Here is a 23043-nt window from a genome sequence, read left to right as displayed (position 1 = left end):
TCTGCGCATAAATACACTGTAAATGAGGTTCAATGCTAGATATACTCTTTAACAATTAGAATGATTTTTTTTTATTAAAATGGTTTTGGAAAAATTCAACTACCTCATTTATTTCAAGCTTATTTCCTGCATAGTCAAATACATCACCTGTAAGGAAAAAAAAACAAAGTAAGTACTATCAATATACAGGAGAAATCTGTAATAAATAATGTGAAGGGTACTAGTGAAGGGTCCTGAAGGGGCTGCAAACAAAGGGATGGAGAGACCTAAATCAAGAAGCACTAAACTACGAGACCCCTCTGTGACCACTATTCGGACAACCCTTTCTGAATACCTCACTTATACTCACTTCCGGTGCTGATACCATTCCATCGGTGTGGGCACTGGCTCTCCCCGGGCTTGCATGACATTGTTGTGTCACTGCGGCCAATCAGCAGTGGCTTTACGCTCCCCTCCTTCAGACAAATTAAGATATCTGTAGGAAGTGATAGCTTTGGCTGCTCTCTAACTTCCTCTGGATACCAATTACGTCCATAGGAGAGGAGAGTGAAGCCAGCGCTGATTGGCCGCAGGGATCATGTGACATGACAATGTCACGCAAGCACCGGGAGAGTAAGTGCCGCCACCGCTGGAACGGCGCTGACACCAGAGGTGGGTATAAGTGTTGCTATTTTACTGGGAGAAAACATAGGGATTCAGAAGGGGTTGTCCGAGTAGTGGACAACCTCTTTAAGCATAAGCAAGCAAAACAAAGTGGAAAAGATGCACAAGCAAAAATGTATGTACCAAGAAAAGGATTGGCGAGTGGACATTCAGAAGGTTTCATCTGACCACATCTACACCCAGTATAGGGAACATTCAACTTCAGAGCTTTGGATGAGAACAGCTATTGAGAAAATGTATTACTAATATGTCTAGCCCTAAAATTAAAGGAGCATTGTCAAGTTTGAAAGTTATCACCTATCCACTGGATAGGGGTTAACTTCCTGTTTTCTGGGGGCTCAATCCCAGGGACCCCTACCGATTCCGAGGTTGATCATGTGCACTGCATTCATTCTCATGTGTGTGCCGAAGACCAGCTGAGAGCATAACTTGCCTATCTCCGGTGATCTAATTAAGAGTGAATGAATGGAGTGGCAGTATGAAGATCGACCACCGCTCCATTTACACTGGGATCTTTAGAGCCCCAGATCTCGGGATTGGTGGGAGTCCTTCCAGTCGGACCTCACCGATCAGGAAGCTATTTATTATCCCAAGGATAGGTGATAACGTCCAAACTTGAGAATACCCCTTTATGTAGGTTTTCACCTACTTCAACACTTATTGTCAATGGACACATACAGTGGGTAAGGAAAGTATTCAGACCCCTTTAAATTTTTCACTCTTTGCTTCATTGCAGCCATTTGGTAAATTCTAAAAAGTTAATTTTTTTCTCATTAAAGTACACTCTGCACCCCATCTTTTGCAAATTTATTAGTATTCAGACCCTTTGCTCAGTATTGAGTAGAAGCACCCTTTTGAGCTAGTACAGCCATGAGTCTTCTTGGGAATGATGCAACAAGTTTTTCACACCTGGACTTGGGGATCCTCTGCCATTCTTCCTTGCAGATCCTCTCCAGTTCCGTCAGGTTGGATGGTGAACGTTGGTGGACAGCCATTTTCAGGTCTCTCCAGAGATGCTCAATTGGGTTTAGGTCAGGGCTCTGGCTGGGTCAGTCAAGAATGGTCACAGAGTTGTTCTGAAGCCACTCCTTTGTTATTTTAGCTGTGTGCTTAGGGTCATTGTCTTGTTGAAGATGAACCTTCAGCCAAGTCTGAGGTCCAGAGCACTCTGGAAGAGGGTTTCATCCAGGATTTCTCTGTACTTGGCCGCTTTCATGTTTCCTTCAATTGCAACCAGTCGTCCGGTCCCTGCAGCTGAAAAACACCCCATAGCATCATGCTGCCACCACCATGTTTCACTATTGGGATTGTATTGGGCAGGTGATGAGCAGTGCCTGGTTTTCTCCACACATACCGCTTAGAATTATCACCAAAAAGTTCTATTTTCGTCTCAGCAGACCAGAGAATCTTATTTCTCATAGTCTGGGAGTCCTTCATCTGTTTTGAGCAAACTCTATGCGGGCTTTCATATGTCTTGCACTGAGGAGAGGCTTCCATCTGGCCACTCTGCCATAAAGGCCCAACTGGTGGTTGATAGTTGACTTTGTGGAACTTTCCCCCATCTCCCTACAGCATCTCTGGAGCTCAGCCACAGTGATCTTGGGGTTCTTCTTTACCTCTCTCACCAAGGCTCTTCTCCCACGATTGCTCAGTTTGGCTGGACGGCCAGGTCTAGGAAGACTTCTGGTGGTCCCAAACTTCTTCCATTTAAGGATTATGGAGGCCACTGTGCTCTTAGGAACCTTGAGTAATGCAGAAATTCTTTTTTTTAACATTTTTTAAATGATTTATTTATCATGAATCAAAGAGTAAAGACATATCAGAAAAACATCAATGGCGGAACAATAACTGGACATAGGATTTTACAGGAAAATCAAAATTAGAGAGCAAAAAGAAGTGCCAGTTGTGACAAGATAAAGGTTAGAATGAATTCCGACACAGAAGAGGGAAAACTTAGATAAATGATTCAAATTTTTTTACATAAACAAGAATAATCACTAAAATGAAATGTAACAATTTTAGACGATTCTATAACGAGATTAAACAATAGAGTCAGAATTAACGATTCTAGTCATTTCTGAAATCTTAGGTAGGGAAAGGAATGAAAATAACTAGAGAATGGGAAGTCATTAAAGAGGAGAGGAAGGGGGGTTGGGGAGAATTAGAGGGGGGGGGATAGGTCCATAGATAAGTTAAAGATTTTACATTTCTATAAGTAAAATCTAGGTGATTAAGGGAAAAAAATTGACGAAGTTTTGTTGTGAAAGAGCAGCCACCTCTTTAATATGATACAATTGAGCAATTTTAAGAATCAATTGTTTCTTGCTTGGGATGTTACGTGTGCGCCAGAGCGTGGGAATAAGGAGTTTACTTGCTGATAAAATGAAGAAGGCTAGTTTTGATTCAGATTTTTTGTTTGGGTCTAATGGTAGAATGCAGAAATTCCTTGACCAGATCTGTGTCTTGCCACAATTCTGTCTCTGAGCTCCTTGGGAAGTTCCAGCAAGTGACTTAAATATGTGTGTCTGAGCAAAGGGTCTGAATACTTATGACCATGTGATATTTCAGTTTTCCTTTTTTAATAAATTTGCAAAATTTTCTACATTTCTGTTTTTTTTCAGAATTTACCAAATGGCTGCAATGAAACAAAGAGTGAAAAATTTAAAGGGGTCTGAATACTTTCCGTACCCACTATAGTCTGTAAATAAAACAAAAAATGTATAATCACCTCCCGGACCGGCGTAACTGCTTAGCGCTCACTGCTGTGTCCCTCACTGGTCTCATCACATTTTGTCCACTAGGTCATATGACACCTCCGCTGGATATTACGACCCTAAGACCAGCGGGGGGACACAGCAGAGTATAGAGAGGTGGCGCCCATCGACAATAACTTCTAAAGTAAGGGAAAACTCATTTAAGCTGATAAAAAGGTAACATTAAAAAAAGATGAACCCCAGACTGGACAATGCTTCTCACCGTATGAATTGCCATTTATAGAACACTTATTGAAGGTCATGATGTTCTGAGTGAGGGTCCCGGTCTTGTCAGAAAAGATATATTTAATCTGTCCCAGCTCCTCGTTGAGGGTGGTGGTGCGAGCCTCCGATGGAGTGTCCTTCTTTGGGTAATACATCTTACGGTCCCAATTGATATAGAAACTGTTTCCAAGACGAATGATTTCAACACTGAGGATAAAAAAAAAAAATTCAAGGGTGGCGTAACAAGTGACAACTATTTGGTTTGCACCTCCTGTGATCACTTTTACAAAAATGACCGATGCAAATCAATTGACAATATTTCTGTAAAGGGAATCTTGCATCAGTTTTTTTTGCTATGCAATCTGAGAGCAGCATGATGTAGGGGCTGAGACCCTGATTCCAGGGATGTGTCACTTGTGCTGTTGTTTCAATAAAATCAGTGTTTTAACAGCAGGAGATTATCATTACAGGACTAGGTGTCTCGTGCCTCCTAGTCAACTGTTCAGTGTAACCTCGCCCCCAACACTGATTAGAAGCTTTCTATAAATGTACAGCTACTAATCAGGGGTGTGGGCGGAGTTATACAGTGCTGTGGGCGGGGTTATACAGTGGTGTGGGTGGAGTTATACAGGGATTAGCATTCTGAACCCTGCTGGATCTGCAGCAGAGAAAACAGTGATTGTATAAAAAAGGCAGCAAGCAGACAAGCAAGTGACACATCACTGGAATTAGGGTCTCTGCCCCTACCTTTTCATATTCTACCTATTTTCATACTCTCTCTTTTTATGCTTTTTATGTTTAGGCAGTATCAGTTCGTAAATAAAGGAAATACCTTTCAGTTTTTCACCATTTTTTATGACCACAAAAATACATTTTACAATTTGCTCCCCTATCTGTAATAGTTATTTTTCTATATCAGATGAGGGTTTTTTTTCAACGGGGGAGAGGCTAGGAACAATGATTTGGTTTTTGCAGCGGCCTTTTTATTTATTTACTTTTTACCTACTTTTTTTTTTTTTTACATATTTTTATATTTATTTTTAATTTATTTTACAAATTGTGCCCCCTATAAGGTCATAAAAAACTTCCGGGGAGGCATTACAAAATTTAAATACTATTTTTTTTTTATCTGATTTCTCCTATTATGGTGACTTTAAAAGTCTATGGCCGGTCCAGAGGTAGTAAAAGGGGCTGTCCACTTTTAGAGACATTTTTTTTTACTTAAATAAATGTATTTTGAGTAAAAAATCATTTGTGCAATTGTGTTTCATTAAACATTTTGCACCGTTTGGCATTTACAGGATCTTTGTTTCACGGCACATTCAACTTTTGATGTGGTGTGTGACCATAAATCAACTGAAAGGAGCTCAGGAAAAGATAAATAAAAGAAGTTACAAACTCTCCTCTCAGATTGTCAGAATGAGCTCACTGATGGATTCTCAGTTAACTCTGGATTTTGCAAAAGAGCAACACAGAGATGATAGGATGCAAATGGTGCAATTTTTTTTTTCTTTATGAAACCCTACTGCAGAAATAACTCTCAAGAAAACTTGAGCTCTGAATCGTCAGCTGCACAAGTAGACATGACAGCGAAAGGAGGCCTTACAAATAAAAAAAAATAAAGCATATAATAAATTGGCCAAAACAGGGCAATTTGAGGCTCTCAAGTTTTTTTTTTGAGTCTAATGAGTCAAGAGAAAACTGAATTATTTCCAGATGGGCTCCCGGATCTCAATGAAACTCACGAATAGATAATTTACTGGATAACTGCTCCTCAACCATCAGAGGTATAAGAGGTACAAGATCATCTTCATTTATTTTCTATTGGTCAAAGATCAGTAGATAAAAGTCCTACCTGACATAAAGTGAGATGGGCACCACAGTATTGAGGATAATAACATAAGACCAAAACATGAGGAACCCGGAGAAGGCTGCGTTGTTGACGTCTTTTGGCCATGGAAGATAGACTTGGAAGTAATAGCCCTGTTTGCTTTCCCAAATTCCATTCCCAATAGCAAGAACAATGCACATAATCGCCAGAAACCCAAAGATCTGTCAAAAAAATGTAAAAGTTTGTCCTTCGTTATCAGAAATGAGGTCATTTTAGATATAAATTACACATGTTTTATAACTTTCCAACTTCTGACATAGGGGTCAATAGACGTACCCAGAGGACAAGGATGTTCATGAGCCGGTCAATGCTGGTCCTTTTTAGTGTTGTCCGACCACTGTTCTGCATCAGTTTTGTGTCAGGTCCTAAAATTAGGTCAATTAACTTATGTCTTTCCCTAGGAAACACATCAAGGGGAAACTTGGGCATTAACTGACCTGCAAAGATGACCATCCCAAAGCACCACTCTGTGTTCCTAAGAGTGCAGCCCCGCAGCAAGATTTTACCATTGTCCAGGGCATACTTTTCTCCCTGGTAGGTCAGGGTCCCAGTGAAAGTGTCCAGTCTGTTATTGGGGGCCTCACATACAATTTCACCTAGAAGAACAAGTGGAAAAATAATGGTGCAACAAAATGTATATCTACAGCTGGAGACATGACGGAAAGTCTCCATGTGACTCCACAAACTAAATGTGTGACCCTAGGCTAAAACACGTATCTGACATACCATCAAAGTGCGAGAGTTCAGTCAGCTTCTCTCCAAGGTCTCCTGTTATGGTAAGAGCCTGCTTCACCTTCAGATTAGTCTCTCTGAAAGAAGATACATAAAACTAGGTGCCCATGAGGTCAATACAAAGACATTAAAGGGGATTCCCTACACAAGCTGGGCTGCTGAGCTCCACAATCGGCTGCAGCGCCGTCAACATGACCTCAACGCTGCAGACAATAACAGACATAGAGGCAGTAACGGAGACTCAGCGCCAGGATCTCGGGAAGATGAGTGACAACACTGCACCTGGGACACAATTTTCCTAAAAACGGAAAACCCCTTTAATTTGCAACAATAAATTGACTCCAAGCAATGTTCAAGGAAATAACTACTATAATACTACCCTTTATACAAGAATATAACTGCTATAATACTGCTTCTATGTACAAGAGTATAACTACTATAATACTGCCACCTATATACAAGAATATAACTGCTATAATACTGCCCCCTATGTACAAGAATATAACTACTATAATACTGCCCCTTATGTACAAGAATATAACTACTATACTACTGCCCCCTATGTACAAGAATATAACTACTATAGTACTGTCCCCTATGTACAAGAATATAACTACTATAATACTGCCCCCATGTACAAGTATATAACTACTATAATACGGCCTCCTATGTACAAGAATATAACTACTTTAATACTGCCCTTTATACAAGAATATAACTACTATAATACTGCTCCTATGTAAAAGAGTATAACTACTATAATACTGCTCCTATATACAAGAATATGACTACTATAATACTGCTCCTATGTATAAGAATATAACTACTATAATACTGCCTCCTATGTACAAGAATATAACTACTATTATACTGCCCCCTATGAACAAGAATATAACTACTATAATACTGCCTCCTATATACAAGAATAAAACTACTACAATACTGCCCTTTATACAATATAACTACTATAATACTGCTCCTATGTACAAGAATATAACTACTATAATACGGTTCCCTATGTACAAGAATATAACTACTATAATACTGCTCCTATGTACAAGAGTATAACTACTATAATACTACCCTTATATACAAGAATATTACTACTATAATACTGCCTCCTATGTACAAGAACATAACTACTATAATACTGCCCTTTATACAAGAATATAACTACTATAATACGGCCCCTATGTACAAGAATATAACTACTATAATACTGTTCCCTATGTACAAGAATATAACTACTATAATACTGTTCCCTATGTACAAGAATATAACTACTATAATACTGCCTCCTATATACAAAAATATAACTACTATAATACTGCCCCTATGTACAAGAATATAACTACTATAATACTGCCCTTTATACAAGAATATAACTACCATAATACTGTTCCCTATGTACAAGAATATAACTACTATAATACTGTTCCCTATGTATAAGAATATAACTACTATAATAATGCCTCCTAAATACAAAAATATAACTACTATAATACTGCCCCCTATGTACAAGAATATAACTACTATAATACTACCCTTTATACAAGAATATAACTGCTATAATACTGCTTCTATGTACAAGAGTATAACTACTATAATACTGCCCCCTATGTACAAGAATATAACTACTATAATACTGCCCCCTATGTACAAGAATATAACTACTATACTACTGCCCCCTATGTACAAGAATATAACTACTATAGTACTGTCCCCTATGTACAAGAATATAACTACTATAATACTGCCCCCGTGTACAAGTATATAACTACTATAATACGGCCTCCTATGTACAAGAATATAACTACTTTAATACTGCCCTTTATACAAGAATATAACTGCTATAATACTGCTCCTATGTACAAGAGTATAACTACTATAATACTGCTCCTATATACAAGAATATGACTACTATAATACTGCTCCTATGTATAAGAATATAATTACTATAATACTGCCTCCTATGTACAAGAATATAACTACTATTATACTGCCCCCTATGAACAAGAATATAACTACTATAATACTGCCTCCTATATACAAGAATAAAACTACTACAATACTGCCCTTTATACAATATAACTACTATAATACGGCTCCTATGTACAAGAATATAACTACTATAATACGGTTCCCTATGTACAAGAATATAACTACTATAATACTGCTCCTATGTACAAGAGTATAACTACTATAATACTACCCTTATATACAAGAATATTACTACTATAATACTGCCTCCTATGTACAAGAACATAACTACTATAATACTGCCCTTTATACAAGAATATAACTACTATAATACTGCCCCTATGTACAAGAATATAACTACTATAATACTGTTCCCTATGTACAAGAAAATAACTACTATAATACTGTTCACTATGTATAAGAATATAACTACTATAATACTGCCTCCTATATACAAAAATATAACTACTATAATACTGCCCCTATGTACAAGAATATAACTACTATAATACTGCCCTTTATACAAGAATATAACTACCATAATACTGTTCCCTATGTACAAGAATATAACTACTATAATACTGTTCCCTATGTATAAGAATATAACTACTATAATACTGCCTCCTAAATACAAAAATATAACTACTATAATACTGCCCCCTATGTACAAGAATATAACTACTATAATACTACCCTTTATACAAGAATATAACTGCTATAATACTGCTTCTATGTACAAGAGTATAACTACTATAATACTGCCACCTATATACAAGAATATAACTGCTATAATACTGCCCCCTATGTACAAGAATATAACTACTATAATACTGCCCCCTATGTACAAGAATATAACTACTATACTACTGCCCCCTATGTACAAGAATATAACTACTATAGTACTGTCCCCTATGTACAAGAATATAACTACTATAATACTGCCCCCATGTACAAGTATATAACTACTATAATACGGCCTCCTATGTACAAGAATATAACTACTTTAATACTGCCCTTTATACAAGAATATAACTGCTATAATACTGCTCCTATGTACAAGAGTATAACTACTATAATACTGCTCCTATATACAAGAATATGACTACTATAATACTGCTCCTATGTATAAGAATATAACTACTATAATACTGCCTCCTATGTACAAGAATATAACTACTATTATACTGCCCCCTATGAACAAGAATATAACTACTATAATACTGCCTCCTATATACAAGAATAAAACTACTACAATACTGCCCTTTATACAATATAACTACTATAATACTGCTCCTATGTACAAGAATATAACTACTATAATACGGTTCCCTATGTACAAGAATATAACTACTATAATACTGCTCCTATGTACAAGAGTATAACTACTATAATACTACCCTTATATACAAGAATATTACTACTATAATACTGCCTCCTATGTACAAGAACATAACTACTATAATACTGCCCTTTATACAAGAATATAACTACTATAATACTGCCCCTATGTACAAGAATATAACTACTATAATACTGTTCCCTATGTACAAGAATATAACTACTATAATACTGTTCCCTATGTATAAGAATATAACTACTATAATACTGCCTCCTATATACAAAAATATAACTACTATAATACTGCCCCTATGTACAAGAATATAACTACTATAATACTGCCCTTTATACAAGAATATAACTACCATAATACTGTTCCCTATGTACAAGAATATAACTACTATAATACTGTTCCCTATGTATAAGAATATAACTACTATAATACTGCCTCCTAAATACAAAAATATAACTACTATAATACTGCCCCCTATGTACAAGAATATAACTACTATAATACTGCCCTTTATACAAGAATATAACTACTATAATACTGCTCCCTAAGTACAAGAATATAACTACTATAATACTGTTCCCTATGTACAAGGATATAACTACTATAATACTGCTCCTATGTACAAGAGTATAACTACTATAATACTACCCTTATATACAAGAATATGACTACTATAATACTGCTCCTATGTATAAGAATATAACTACTATAATACTGCCTCCTATATACAAAAATATAACTACTATAATACTGCCTCCTATGTACAAGAATATAACTACTATAATACTGCCCTTTATACAAGAATATAACTGCTATAATACTGCTCCTATGTACAAGAGTATAACTACTATAATACTGCTCCTATATACAAGAATATAACTACTATAATACTGTCTCCTATGTACAATAATATAACTACTATAATACTGCCCTTTATACAAGAATATAACTGCTATAATACTGCTCCTATGTACTAGAGTATAACTACTATAATACTGCCACCTATATACAAGAATATAACTACTATTATACTGCCCCCTATGAACAAGAATATAACTACTATAATACTGCCTCCTATATACAAGAATAAAACTACTATAATACTGCCCTTTATACAATATAACTACTATAATACTGCTCCTATGTACAAGAATATAACTACTATAATACTGTTCCCTATGTACAAGAATATAACTACTATAATACTGCTCCTATGTACAAGAGTATAACTACTATAATACTACCCTTATATACAAGAATATTACTACTATAATACTGCCTCCTATGTACAAGAACATAACTACTATAATACTGCCCTTTATACAAGAATATAACTACTATAATACTGCCCCTATGTATAAGAATATAACTACTATAATACTGCCCATAATTACTATAATACTGCCCCATGTACAAGAATATAACTACTATAATACTGCTCCTAGGTACAAGAATATAACTACTATAATACTGGCCCTATGTACAAGAATATAACAACTATAATACTGCCCCTTTGTACAAGAATATAACTACTATAATACTGCCCCTATGTACAAGAATATAACTACTATAATACTGCTCCTATGTACAAGAATATAACTACAATAATACTGCTCCTATGTACAAGAATATAACTACTATAATACTGCCTCCTATGTACAAGAATATAACTACTTTAATACTGCCCCTATGTACAAGAATATAACTACTATAATACTGCTTCTATGTACAAGAATATAACTACTATAATACTGCCCCTATGTACAAGAATATAACTACTATAATACTGCCCCTATGTACAAGAATATAACTACTATAATAATGCCCCTATGTACAAGAATATAACTACTATAATACTACCCTATGTACAAGAATATAACTACTATAATACTGCTCCTATGTACAAGAATATAACTACTATAATACTGCTCCTATGTACAAGAATATAATTACTATAATACTGCTCCTATGTACAAGAATATAACTACTATAATACTGCTCCTATGTACAAGAATATAACTACTATAATACTGCCCCATGTACAAGAATATAACTACTATAATACTGCTCCTATGTACAAGAACTTAACTAATATAATACTGCTCCCTAGGTACAAGAATATAACTACTATAATACTGCTCCTATGTACAAGAATATAACTACTATAATACTGGCCCTGTGTACAAGAATATAACTACTATAATACTGCTCCCTAGGTACAAGAATATAACTACTATAATACTGCTCCTATGTACAAGAATATAACTACTATAATACTGCCCCTGTGTACAAGAATATAACTACTATAATACTGCTCCCTAGGTACAAGAATATAACTACTATAATACTGCCCCTATGTACAAGAATATAACTACTATAATACTGCCCCTATGTACAAGAATATAACTACTATAATTCTGCCCCTATGTACAAGAATATAACTACTATAATGCTGCTCCTATGTACAAGAATATAACTACTATAATACTGCTCCTATGTACAAGAATATAACTACTATAATACTGCTCCTATGTACAAGAATATACCTACTATAATACTGCTCCTATGTACAAGAATATAACTACTATAATACTGCCCCTATGTACAAGAATATAACTACTATAATACTGCTCCTATGTACAAGAATATAATTACTATAATACTGCTCCTATGTACAAGTATATAACTACTATAATACTGCTCCTATGTACAAGAATATAACTACTATAATACTGCCCCCGATGTACAAGAATATAACTACTATAATACTGCTCCCTAGGTACAAGAATATAACTACTATAATACTGCTCCTATGTACAAGAATATAACTACTATAATACTGCCCCTGTGTACAAGAATATAACTACTATAATACTGCTCCCTAGGTACAAGAATATAACTACTATAATACTGCCCCTATGTACAAGAATATAACTACTATAATACTGCCCCTATGTACAAGAATATAACTACTATAATTCTGCCCCTATGTACAAGAATATAACTACTATAATGCTGCTCCTATGTACAAGAATATAACTACTATAATACTGCTCCTATGTACAAGAATATAACTACTATAATACTGCTCCTATGTACAAGAATATACCTACTATAATACTGCTCCTATGTACAAGAATATAACTACTATAATACTGCCCCTATGTACAAGAATATAACTACTATAATACTGCTCCTATGTACAAGAATATAATTACTATAATACTGCTCCTATGTACAAGTATATAACTACTATAATACTGCTCCTATGTACAAGAATATAACTACTATAATACTACCCTTGTGTACAAGAATATAACTACTATAATACTGCTCCCTAGGTACAAGAATATAACTACTATAATACTGCTCCCTAGGTACAAGAATATAACTACTATAATGCTGCCCCTATGTACAAGAATATAACTACTATAATACTGTCCCTGTGTACAAGAATATAACTACTATAATACTGCTCCCTAGGTACAAGAATATAACTACTATAATACTGCTCCTATGTACAATAATATACCTACTATAATACTGCTCCTATGTACAAGAATATAACTACTATAATACTGCTCCTATGTACAAGAATATAACTACTATAATACTGCTCCTATGTACAAGAATATAACTATAATACTGCTCCTATGTACAAGAATATAACTACTATAATACTGCCCCTGTGTACAAGAATATAACTACTATAATACTGTCCCCGATGTACAAGAATATAACTACTATAATACTGCTCCCTAGGTACAAGAATATAACTACTATAATACTGCTCCTATGTACAAGAATATAACTACTATAATACTGCCCCCTATGTACAAGAATATAACTACTATAATACTGCTCCTATGTACAAGAATATAACTATAATACTGCTCCCTAGGTACAAGAATATAACTACTATAATACTGCTCCTATGTACAAGAATATAACTACTATAATACTGCCCCCTATGTACAAGAATATAACTACTATAATACTGCCCCTGTGTACAAGAATATAACTACTGTAACATACCTGGCGGCGTCCTTGCATAGCGGTCCATCTCCCACTGTGCAAGAGCGCGCACTTGATTTCCAGTTCAAACTGCCACTCTGGCTTCTTTCCATACCGTCTGCTTTGCTCTGCTCTGGCTGCTTAGGGCGACGCCCGCCGGACTTTCTGTTTCTTGTAGCTGCTGCAGACACACCCCTAATGCGTCCTCAGCCTATTGCTGTCTGTCACCTGGTATTTAAACCAGCTCCTCCTTGGAATCCTGGCCTGAGCATCTTGTTCTGTCAGTTGGCTTCTTGTCACTGATGTGCCAGGTCCTGTCTATGTTTCCTGCCTTGCGGTATCAGTTCCCATGTCTGAACTGTTTCCTGTCTGTGTACTCTAGCCAGCTGTCTTTCTGCCTTTCCTGGAGGCTGTATTTCCAGGCCCGTGTGAACACGCTGTTAGCCTGTTCCTTCTGCCCTCTAGGGGCCGCATACCTAGATCTGTTGTCTGTGTCTTTTCCCAGTGTCTGTTCCTGCCCTAACTATCTTCCAGCCTGTTTCCCGTTTCTCTCTACGCCCATATCTTCCCTTTTTTCTGCAGAGTCTGAACTCGTACCTAACTCCTGCTCGTTGTCACTGTACTTCCGTTTGTGAGTTTGTGGTCCACTCGCTACTTCACAGCAAGTACCCAGTGGGTATCTGGTTCTGCCTTTCCCTTCCTGTCTGTTCCGTGTGAACAGAGCCCTGTCCCCTCTGCCCTGCCTTGCTCGCCGCTCCGGCGGTTTCTGCCTGCTCTGCCTTGTTCACCGCTCCGGCGGTTCTTGTCTGCTCTGCCTTGCTCACCGCTCCGGCGGTTCTTGCCTGCTCTGCCTTGCTCACCGCTCCGGCGGCTCTTGCCTGCTCTGCCTTTGCTCACAGCTCCAGATGGTCTCGCTCTGCTCTGACCCTTTGCTCACTGCTCCGGCAGTCTCGCTCTGCTCTGACCCTTTGCTCACTGCTCCGGCAGTCTCACTCTGCTCTGACCCTTTGCTCACTGCTCCAGCAGTCTCCCTCTGCTCTGACCCTTTGCTAACTGCTCCGGCAGTCTCGCTCTGCTCTGACCCTTTGCTCACTGCTCCGGCAGTCTCGCTCTGCTCTGACCCTTTGCTCACTGCTCCGGCAGTCTCGCTCTGCTCTGACCCTTTGCTCACTGCTCCGGCAGTCTCGCTCTGCTCTGACCCTTTGCTCACAGCTCCGGCAGTCTCGCTCTGCTCTGACCCTTTGCTCACTGCTCCGGCAGTCTCGCTCTGCTTTGACCCTTTGCTCACTGCTCCGGCAGTCTCGCTCTGCTCTGACCCTTTGCTCACTGCTCCGGCAGTCTCGCTCTGCTCTGACCCTTTGCTCACTGCTCCGGCAGTCTCGCTCTGCTCTGACCCTTTGCTCACTGCTCCGGCAGTCTCGCTCTGCTCTGACCCTTTGCTCACCGCTCCAGGCGGCCTCGTCCTGCTCTACTCTCGCTCACCACTCCAGGCGGTCTCGTCTTGCTCTGTTCTTTCTTGCCGCTCCAGGCGGCCTCACTCTGCTGTGTTTGTCCACCGCATCTGCGGTTCTGTTCCTGAGTCCCAGTCTGTACTGGGACCTATCCACTATGTGCTCCAACCTATCGTACCTGCCAGTACCTCCCTGCCTGCATACCAGTCGTGCTTACCAGCATCCACCTGCCTGCATACCGGCCGTACCTGTCAGTACCTCCCTGTTTGCATACCAGTCGTGCTTGCCAGCATCCACCCGTCTGTGTGCCAGCCTAACCTGCCTGTTCCTGTATTCCCCGGTGTGGGTCAACAGCCGTGTCCGGGGTCTGACCTGGAGTAGCACCTGGTCCCTCTGCTCGGTTCCTCCTTGGTGCACTGGCGTCGTATGCCGTCGTGCGACCTTGGTCGGATCGGGTGGATACTTAGTTACGCCCCTCCAGGCATTCACTCTCCGGTACGGTCCAGTGGAATCACTACATATACACGCACACGCCAGTCAGTCCGGGCGCGTGCATTACAACTACTATAATACTGCTCCCTAGGTACAAGAATATAACTACTATAATACTGCTCCTATGTACAAGAATATAACTACTATAATACTGCTCCTATGTACAAGAATATAACTACTATAATACTGCTCCATAGGTACAAGAATATAACTACTATAATACTGCCCCTATGTACAAGAATATAACTACTATAATACTGCTCCTATGTACAATAATATAACTACTATAATACTGCTCCCTAGGTACAAGAATATAACTACTGTAATACTGCTCCTATGTACAAGAATATAACTACTATAATACTGCTCCTGTGTACAAGAATATAATTACTATAATACTGCCCCCTATGTACAAGAATATAACTACTATAATACTGCCCCTATGTACAAGAATATAACTACTATAATACTGCCCCCGATGTACAATAACATAACTACTATAATACTGCTCCCTAGGTACAAGAATATAACTACTATAATACTGCCCCTGTGTACAAGAATATAACTACTATAATACAGCTCCTATGTACAAGAATATAACTACTATAATACTGCCCCTATGTACAAGAATAAAACTAGTATAACACTGCCCCAAGAAATGAAAATGTAATTATTATAATAACAACCATTATATTTTTGCGCTCTTCATTGTGAGATAGGATCACTTACCCGTCCAGCTCGGCCGTCTCGATGTATATCAGGCTGTTGGGCTCGCTGCTGGAAAGTAACAGCAGATCTGCCTAAACACAAGAGAGCAGTGAGATCCGTTTGTACTAGGACAAGAGGTAAAAACTCTTATCTCTATTAGAATGGACTGTTCGCCATCAGAAATCTCAATCTATAAAATGAGGACAGACAGGACCGGTCCTGGGCAGGAAAGGCAACAATCCTAATAAGCTATTAGCTAAACAGATTTCAGATATCAGATAACTGGAAGACGTAATGAGACATTTACTTCTATTTCATATTTATATTGTTGTGTTTTGCTTCATTGCAAATTTTTTATGCATTTTAGCTGCAACATTTTTTTTGCAAAATCAGCATTTTTGCTTATTAACAGTTTGTCGATTCTGCAATCTATCAGCTGGATTATCAGATTTATACTAAGAGTCATTATTGTATTTGCGGCTATTTTTTGTGTAGTTTTTCTCATGTTTTAGGGCTATTTTTTGCTTTTCATAAAATTCTTCTTTTAAGTTGCGCCTAATTTGAAGTCTATTTTCTACTTCTATTCTCTACTTTATTTTTCGCAACTTTTTAAAAAGTTGCAAAATGTTTGTGCAAACATATTATGTTCATGTTGCTTTCTGAAATAATGCAAAACATAAGGACAAAAAATTACCAATCTATCACCAACCTACAAGAGCAAAACTTCACGTTTATTAATATTATTAAAATACCTCACTATATAGAGTAAAATTAAAATGATCCTCACTGTCTACCAATGATGATTATAGTATATTATTCGCATCACCATAAACTAGCACTAGTTTACATATACCTAGTGCTGGTTTATTAATTTATTAATCATTCAACCTGATATTACAATTTTGATTATCCATTATGATATTACAAATTGCAATTTAACACTACAAGTTTTGCTAGCATGTGGTATATATTAATTAACCCCTTCTTATTTACCATGTTTATTATATGGTAAAACTGACCTAGAAATATGATTCTCCAGGTCAGTACGAGTACACACATACCATTAGTTTTTTGTTGTTTTTTTTAAGTAGAGCAAAAAAATTCAAAAATTTTTGAAAAAAAACAAAAAATTTCACTTGTGTTGTCATATTTCGAGACTCGTAAGAGTTTCAATTTTTGGTCGATGGCGCTTTGTGAGGGCTTTTTTTTTGTGCACTGAGTGGAGATTTTTATTGATACTATTATGAGGTAGATACGACGATTTGACTGCCTTTTATTGCATTTTATAGCAGTATTGCAGTGGTCGAAAACTGTAATTCTCATTTTTTGATTTTTTTCTCGTTACGCCGTTTTATGATCGAGTTAATTTATTTTATATTTTGATAGATCTGACATTTATGAATGCAACAATACCAAATATGTGCATTTTTTTATTTCTTTATTTTAAAGGGGGAATGAGAGTGATTTAAACATTTTTTTTCACTTTCTACTATATCTATTAGTCCCCTTAGGGGACTTGAACGTGCGATTGTCTGATCGCTTGTACTATTCACAGCAATACCACAGCTGCATAGCAAAAATCACTTTCCCTACGAACGCCAGCTAAACGCTGCCTTTCACAGGAGTACCATGATGACAGGCAAGCCATCGGCGCACCATGATAGCGTCACGGGCACACCGATGAGCGCATAGAGTGACGTGCCTCCCTGCTGGCGCACTTTATATGCTGCTGTTAGAGATTGACAGAGCCATATAACAGGTTAACATCCAGGGGCATAGCTCCGCTCCACCTGCGGTTGTTAGAGGCAGATGATGGATAAATAACACAGCCATCATCTGCCGGGAAACATGTAGGTTCAGCTTGCGAGCCCGCATCTAAGTATATGGATTAATCGATGGTAGATCTGCAGTAACCACCACCCTTGTAATATTGGGACTCAGGATGCAGTAAAATCTAATGACTATGCCCCTCTCAACATGTTATTAGCCCTATATAAGTGCAATCATTGTGATGCATACGTTTCTTTAATTTCAGAAATGCTCGGTCATGCGCAGTTCATAGTGCTTTGGTCATGTAGTTGAACTCCGGACACATGACTTACAAACTTTTGTACGGCCTCTGGATTTCCGCTCACCGGACCAGTCTCTGATCACGTGGCTTGCATTCATTTTCGGGTCCTCTTTATTTCTCTACCTTAATGCCAATCAAGGATAGACTCGCCCATGCATCCTTCTGATGCCACTATTGCCTAAAGTGAAGGCCGAAGGCTCCGGGAGGCTGCGAAAGTCAAACTGGTAACGGCGTCCCACATTACAGCCCACTGCCTCTTAATGACTCTTCTTAGTGGTGAAACATGTTCAATGATTATAATCATTAGGTTTTACAGCATAATTAGTTCCAATATTACAAGGGTGGTGGTTACCGCAAATCTGCCATCTATTAATCCATATGTATATTTTATTACTATACACCACATGCTGGAAAACCTGTAGAGTCCGGACTGTCCCAGTATTGAATTGGAATTTCTAATATTATCATATTGGATGATCAATACTAATATCATGCTGAATGATCAATACAAGACGTTTGACATTTTAATGTCATTTTATGATCAATATATATTGATATGGCTAACTGACAAGCTGTCAGCTTACAGCGATATTTAGTACCATAACAATCAGTAAGGGACCATATACAGTGGTGTGAAAAAGTGTTTGCCCCCTTCCTGATTTCTTATTATTTTGCATGTTTGTCACACTTAAATGTTTCAGATCACAAAACAAATGTAAATATTAGACAAAGATAACACAAGTAATCACAAATTGCAGTTTAGAAATGAAGATATTTATTATTAAGGGAAAAAGAAATCCAAAACTACAGGGCCCTGTGTGAAAAAGTGATTGCCCCCCAAACCTAATAACTGGTAGGGCTGCCCTTAGCAGCAACAACTGTAATCTACTTTTGCGATAACCGGCAATGAGTCTTTTACAACGCTCTGGAGGAATTTTAGCCCACTCCTCCTTGCAAAATTGCTGTAATTCCACCTCATTGGACAGTTTCCGTGCATGAACCGCCTTTATAAGGTCATGAAACAGCATCTCAATCGGATTAAGGTCAGGACTTTGACTAGGCCACTCCAAAGTCTTAATTTTGTTTTTCTTAAGCCATTCAAAGGTGGACTTGCTAGTGTGTATTGGATCATTGTCCTGCTGGATAACCCAAGTGCGCTTCAGCTTGAGGTCATGAACAGATGGCCGGACATTTTCCTTCAGGATTTTTTGGTAGACAGCAGAATTCATGGTTCCATTTACCACAGCAAGTCTTCCAGGTGCTGAAGCAGCAAAACAGCCCCAGACCATCACACTACCACCAACATATTTTAATGTTGGTATGATGTTCCTTTTCTGAAATGATGTGTTACTTTTATGTCAGATGTAATGGGACATACACCTTCCAAAACATTCAACTTTTGTCTCATCAGTCCACAGAGTATTCTCCCAAAAGTTTTGGCGATCAAGATGTTTTCTGGCAAAACTGAGACAAGCCTTTATGCTCTTTTTGCTGAGCAGTGGTTTTCATCTTGGAACTCTACCATCCATGCTATTTTTGCCCAGTCTCTTGCTTATGGTGGAGTCATGAACATGGATCTTAACTGAGGCAAGCGAGACCTGCAATTCTTTGGATGTTTTGTGGGGTCTTTTGTGACCTCTTGGTTGAGTTGTCGCTGCGCTCTTGGGGTAATTTTTGTTGGCTGGCCACTCCTGGGAAGGTTCACCACTGTTCCATATTTTTGCCATTTGTGGATAATGGCTCTCTGTGGTTCGCTGGAGTCCCAAAGCTTTAGAAATGGCTTTATAACCTTTTCCAGACTGATAGATCTCAATTACTTTGTTTTTCATTTGTTCCTGAATTTCTTTGGATTGTATAGCTTTTGAGGATCTTTTGGCCTACTTCACTTTGTCAGGCAGGTCCTACTGAAGTGATTTCTTTATTGAGAACAGGTGTGGCAGTAATCAGGCCTGTGTTTGGCTAGGGAAATAAAACCCAGCTTCTCAAAGATGTGATAAACCAGAGTTAATTTATGTTTTAACCCCTTCACCCCGGGCCACTTTTGGTTTTTGCGCTTTCATTTTTTGCTCCCCTTCTTCCCAGAGCCATAACTTTTTTATTTTTTGGTCATATGGCCATGTGAGGGTTTATTTTTTGCGGGACAAGTTGTACTTTTGAACGACACCATATCGTGTACTGGAAAAGGGGGGAAAAATGTGTTATTTTTTTTACCATACTCACTAAATGCTAAAACTGACCTACCATTATGATTCTCCAGGTCATTACGAGTTTGTAAATAACAAACATGTATAAATTCATTTTTTTTTTAAAGCGCACCTGTCACCAGGATTGTGCTCAGTAAACTACATACACTGTCAGGTGGGCGACATTACACTGATTAAAATGATACCTTGGTTGATGAAATCCATCCTATGGTTCTTGTGTAATCTTTAGTTTCAGTTTGGAGATAATGATATGCTCATGCACCGGGGCGGCCTGTGAGGGGCACTTTATTTGGTGCTCTGCTTACATATTCATCTGTATGCTCTTATGACATCTCACTGTTCCTTCACTGACCTGCCTCCTATTTTACCAAGCCCCGCACTACTAGATGCATTATGTAAACGAGCATGGGCATATCATTATCTCCAAACTGAAAGTAAAGATTACACAAGAACCACAGGACGGATTTCATCAACCAAGGTATCATTTTAATCAATGTAATGTTGTCCACCTGACAGTGTATGTAGTGAGCACAATCCTGCTGACAGGTGCACTTTAAGTGGTGAAAAAAAATCCAAAGTTTGTTAAAAAAAAAAAAAAAAAAATCGCCTTTTTGCTAGACCAGTAGCATCTCTATTTTTTGTGATCTGGGGCTGGTTGAGGGCTTATCTTTTGCGCGCCGAGCTGACGTTTTTATTGATACCATTTTTGGGGGTAGATACGATGTTTTGATTGCCCGTTATTGCATTTTATTGCAATGTTGCGGCGACAAAAAAAAACAATTCTGGTGGTTAGATTTTTTTTCTTGTTACGCCGTTTACCAGTCGGATTAATTCTTTTTATATATTGATAAATCGGGCGATTCTGAATGCGGTGATACCAATATGTGTATATTTGATTTTTTATTGTTTTATTTTGAATGGGGCGAAAGGGGGTGATTTAAATTTTGATATATTTTTAAAAACATTTTTTTTTACTTTTTACCTGCTTCAATAATCTCCGTGGGAGACTAGAAGCTGCGAACATCAGATCACCTGTGTGTAGCAGAAATGCTCACTGGTTATGAGCACCGACCGCTGGGCAGGGCTCATAGAGCAACGACAACCGCAAGGGTCTCCTGCACACCCTGGGTTGTCATACCAACCCATCGGCAACCCGTGGTCATGTGACATGGGCGCTAATGGGCAGGACTTACGATGTCCTTCCGCCGCGGCCATGTGAAATGCTGCTGTCAGAGATTGACAGCGGCATTTAACCTGTTAACAGCTGCGGGTGGATCGCGATTCCACACGCGGCTGTTAGGGGCACATGACAGCTGATCAGATCAGCTGTCATGTCCCCGGGAAGGTGCAGGCTCATCACCAGAGCCAGCACCAAAGGGAGAGACCCCACACGTGCTGTACATGTGGTTAAGTGGGAACAATCACTTTTTCACACAGGGCCCTGTAGGTTTGGATATCTTTTTCCCTTAATAATAAAAACCTTAATTTAAAAACTGCATTTTGTATTTACTTGTGATATCTTTGTCTAATATTTAAATTTGTTTGGTGACATGAAACCTTTAAGTGTGAGAAACATGCAAAAGAATAAGAAATCAGGAAGGGGGCAAACACTTTTTCACACCACTGTATATACCTAGTGATAGTTTATGGTGATGTGAATAACAAGGGTTTACTATAATCGAATAAGACTGATACTTCTACTATATTCATTATTAGTAGACAGTGAGGAATAATTTTAATTTTACTACATACCGGGGTATTTTAATAATAGTAAAAATAAAGTTTCACTCTTATAGAATGGTGAAAGATTGGTAATTGTTTGTCTTTAGGACTAATTATGTTTATTATAAAGTTATACCATGTCACCACCTTTAGGTGCAACTACTCTTATTTTTTTTTTCATTTTTTATTTAGGAACGAAACATAAAACATAGCAAGTATATAGATAAAGCCATACACTAAACATATTTTTGGCAGAGTAATACAGTAAAATACAAAAGTATCATAGAACAGTCAATATATATATATATATATATATATATATATATGTAAATATAATATAATAAACATCTGTAATGTAATCAAGAATCCACATTGTGACTTTAGTTTTGTACAAGTTTTTCCTATTAAGACAGGAAGAAGAAGAAGAGCAGAGAGAAAAGAAGAACTTCAGGCAAAAAAGGAAGGGACTAAAAGGGAAAAGTAGACAGGAGATGGGTGGGGGAGGGGAAGGGGATTGGGAAGGGGAGTGGGGAGAAGAAAAAAAAAAAGAGGAAGAAATCCCACCCCAGTCCAGACAACCACCCGAACAAAAATTCCCCAATGGCAATCAAGTCTGAGCTTACACTACTCTTCACTGAAAAGATGGAAACTTTCTGAAAAGAAAACACAATCGGAGTTCACTTGCATTGTTTGTGCCACTATCTATGGCCCCGTTATGGGTTCATCTGAATTACATTTTTAGGTGAATTCAGGTGGAGCTGGCAGAAATGCAGTGTGAACAGGGCG

The 23043-nt window shown here is 38.0% G+C and overlaps 1 protein-coding gene across 5 annotated transcripts in view; it reads right to left on the bottom strand.

Annotated features, from left to right (window-relative positions):
• The window catches only part of LOC141269164 (phospholipid-transporting ATPase ID-like), a 231312-nt gene that overhangs the window by 33666 nt on the left and 174603 nt on the right, over window positions 1-23043 (bottom strand). For all 5 annotated transcript variants that reach the window (XM_073680385.1, XM_073680386.1, XM_073680384.1 and 2 more), the window contains 7 exons: window positions 16282-16352; window positions 6259-6341; window positions 5970-6128; window positions 5809-5897; window positions 5497-5693; window positions 3640-3848; window positions 104-147 (listed from right to left, as the gene is read on the bottom strand). In XM_073680385.1, the coding sequence (XP_073536486.1) occupies window positions 104-147; window positions 3640-3848; window positions 5497-5693; window positions 5809-5897; window positions 5970-6128; window positions 6259-6341; window positions 16282-16352 (852 nt within the window). The remainder of the gene's footprint in view (window positions 1-103; window positions 148-3639; window positions 3849-5496; window positions 5694-5808; window positions 5898-5969; window positions 6129-6258; window positions 6342-16281; window positions 16353-23043) is intronic.

This window comes from Phyllobates terribilis, unplaced genomic scaffold (assembly GCF_046119375.1).
Source record: "Phyllobates terribilis strain yellow unplaced genomic scaffold, ASM4611937v1 Scaffold_1__5_contigs__length_1240528914, whole genome shotgun sequence".
In the NCBI taxonomy this organism is placed as follows: Eukaryota; Metazoa; Chordata; class Amphibia; order Anura; family Dendrobatidae; genus Phyllobates; species Phyllobates terribilis.
The sequence above is the reverse complement of the archived record's forward strand: the minus strand, read 5'-3'. Positions and strand labels throughout refer to the sequence as shown.